This window comes from Helicoverpa zea, chromosome 11 (genome assembly GCF_022581195.2).
Source record: "Helicoverpa zea isolate HzStark_Cry1AcR chromosome 11, ilHelZeax1.1, whole genome shotgun sequence".
In the NCBI taxonomy this organism is placed as follows: domain Eukaryota; kingdom Metazoa; phylum Arthropoda; class Insecta; order Lepidoptera; family Noctuidae; genus Helicoverpa; species Helicoverpa zea.
The window spans coordinates 5,356,933-5,359,531 of record NC_061462.1 but is presented as its reverse complement, the minus strand read 5'-3'; the positions used below and the strand labels follow the sequence as shown (position 1 = coordinate 5,359,531).

Genomic DNA, 2,599 nt, shown 5'->3' with positions numbered 1-2,599 from the left:
AATAAGTTATTTATTATATTATGACAAACATTCTATTATGACAAAGCCCATGTTAATCTTTCGGACATCAAATGAGTAACAGTTTCAGGATCTACAATACTTTAAATTAAGTCAAGTTTTTCTCATCAAAATAAAAAATCTTCACACCTACTATACGTTAAGAGTCTATTAGTTATTATTATGTAGCTTAGATTAATAACACAGCACACGGGGCGCGGTTAGGCGAACGGAACGTCGAATCCCTCTCGACGTTGGATGTTAGAAGTCCCGGCTGTATAAGGCTTTAGGCGTAAATCCCTATGTCATAATCTAGTTCCTTTCCCCTCTCGCTCTTCAGTCTAAGATTGACGTACGTGTAGCCGATGCCACCAGCTGTTACCGCCGCTGTAGCATTCGTGTGTTTGTTGTCGTATGCCATGATACTCTGAAACAATTGATGGCGGATTACTTATCAAGAATTCATGAGATGTGTAGGGTGAATATGCGATGGAGGCGTCTTAAAATGTTGCACGTCTTGCGTAGTGATTCATGGGATAAGCTGGTAAAACACTACCGGTTATCGTGTGCTTTTCCAACACCATTTTCTTCCATGGTGTGCTGCCTTGTTAAAGTGTAAGGCAGTTCAGAATGAAAACTGCAAGGAGTATTAGAGTTTATGTACAAAACACTAACGGCATTGGTAATTGTTTTCTCATAATAAATCTCTCAATTTTAAAACGTGATGTTCTATCAACACACCAAACCATGTTTACACTCGAAGGAATTCAACCCAGACAATTGAATGAAGTAATGTTTTGATGCACAGAGGAGAAAGCTATATTATTTACAAAGACGGGATCAATAGTGAATGAATAAGTTATTTACAAACATCGCTGGTTAGGTAATTGGTAACACATACATCGGTGGCATGCCTGACTTCCTTGAAGCATCCTGAATTTTTGATGATCCTACAAATTGTGTTGACTGAATCGATAGAAAAAAGGGTATCGAAAGAAAATTGAAGGAAATCCTTCGAATCAACATGTATGTACGCATGATTTATTCAGCTTATTTAGCTAACATATATCATAAATTGAGACGTGATAGTTGGAGGCAGGAAATACTCATATCTGATGGTGTGGTTGACAATGCTTGGTTCGATTTGCTCTCTTCTAAACGGGATCTACATCACCAACGATTGGCACAACCTCCAACTTCACGGGGAACACAATTCGTTTGCAGACGTTGTGGTCAGCGTTTTCGCTCCCGTATAATCCCTGTTAGCCATAAGCGCAAGTGCCATAACCAAATATCTTAACAGAAATGTAGTTCTAATCAACTTTTATAGATGCTAACAGGTCATAGTAGTATATCATAAAATTTTCCAGTATTTACCGATTTTTATACATATATTTTTTACTACTTATTTATCAAAGCGCTTTTAGCATGCACGAATGAGAGATTTGACGCATCCAAACAAAATATTAAATCAAGCCTGTTACTATTTATTCCCTTACCGTATTGCATCAAACTTGTTCGTCCACAGGGAACAGAGACAAAGCTTGTATTCGCATTTACAGAAATATTAGTTCAAATATGTACATATGACTGCTTTAATACAATTTAGTTAGATTTAGAAAAAAAAAAATAGGAACTACGATAGCTAGTTCCTATCAAAATATTTTAATGCAATATTATTTGGTATATGCATGTAAAAGCTTGACCTGGTTACAGGAAAATCCCGAAAACAACGACCTCAAACTACTTCCCTCTGTTCCAAGGGAACAAAAGTTGTTTACCTTCATTCCTGTCACTTAAATTTCGTAAAGTTTTATTCGTTTTTCTCTAGGATTACGTGGCTTGGAAACAAACAGTCTTATTTTTCCTAATTATATTGACATAATGTAGTACTCACGTTTATAACAGAATGTCCACTGTAGAACACATTTTTAACTCTCTTTATAAATGGTATCGCTGTATAATGAGCTGTCGTATGATGAATCATGTTCTGATTGTTATTTGTATTCCCAAGAATTAAATGGTCGCAAGTTGCTGCCACGAATAAACAGACGACAAACACTAACACTTGGATCTTCATTATTTTTCACAATAAAAAAATAAAAAATCAGTTAAAGGACGCGACAATGATGCACTGTGACTCAGGGCGGAATGAGCGAATTGAATTGATTCAATAACTGAGATGTATCTTACGATAAAGTTCGAGCAGGCACTACAATATTCGCACTAATAGGTCAGTGTGACTGTCACTGGTAATTTCTCGAAAATATACAATTCTTACTGCGCAAAGTTTGATTTCATGTGTCAATCTTAGAGCGTAGCTAAGACAATACTGATGTCAAATATTTGTGTGGTAGGACGAAGAAAGGTACGTGCCTAAATTATGTTTAGGAACTAATCATTTGTTTATGTTTTGATTGAACATACAATAACATCAGCAGCCCAATCAATTGTGACTCATATTGTTAAAGTATGTGTAGGCAAAAGAATAGGTAAAGCAAACACAAAAGCGATAAAATGAATTCTTCGCGAATTCTATCGCAGTAAAGATTGTCTACAGAAATTGGAATTCGTGAAACCCAATGATTTGTGAAATAAAGAC

The 2,599-nt window shown here is 35.9% G+C and overlaps 1 protein-coding gene across 1 annotated transcript; it reads right to left on the bottom strand.

Annotated features, from left to right (window-relative positions):
* LOC124634512 lies at window positions 1-2,132 on the bottom strand. Its single transcript, XM_047170112.1, has 2 exons — window positions 1,895-2,132; window positions 1-424 (listed from the first exon to the last, which is right to left on the bottom strand). The coding sequence occupies exons 1-2, from the start codon at window positions 2,075-2,077 to the stop codon at window positions 284-286; spliced, it is 324 nt and encodes a 107-aa protein (XP_047026068.1). The 5' UTR covers window positions 2,078-2,132; the 3' UTR covers window positions 1-283.
* Between the last annotated feature and the right edge of the window lie 467 nt (window positions 2,133-2,599).

Excerpts from the sequence above, each read along its gene's own strand:
- LOC124634512 (XM_047170112.1), bottom strand. The coding sequence starts at position 2,077 with ATGAAGATCCAAGTGTTAGTGTTTGTCGTCTGTTTATTCGTGGCAGCA. Across the intron at positions 425-1,894 it reads GTGGACATTCTGTTATAAAC|AGTATCATGGCATACGACAA; the intron begins GTGAGTACTACA and ends CAATTGTTTCAG.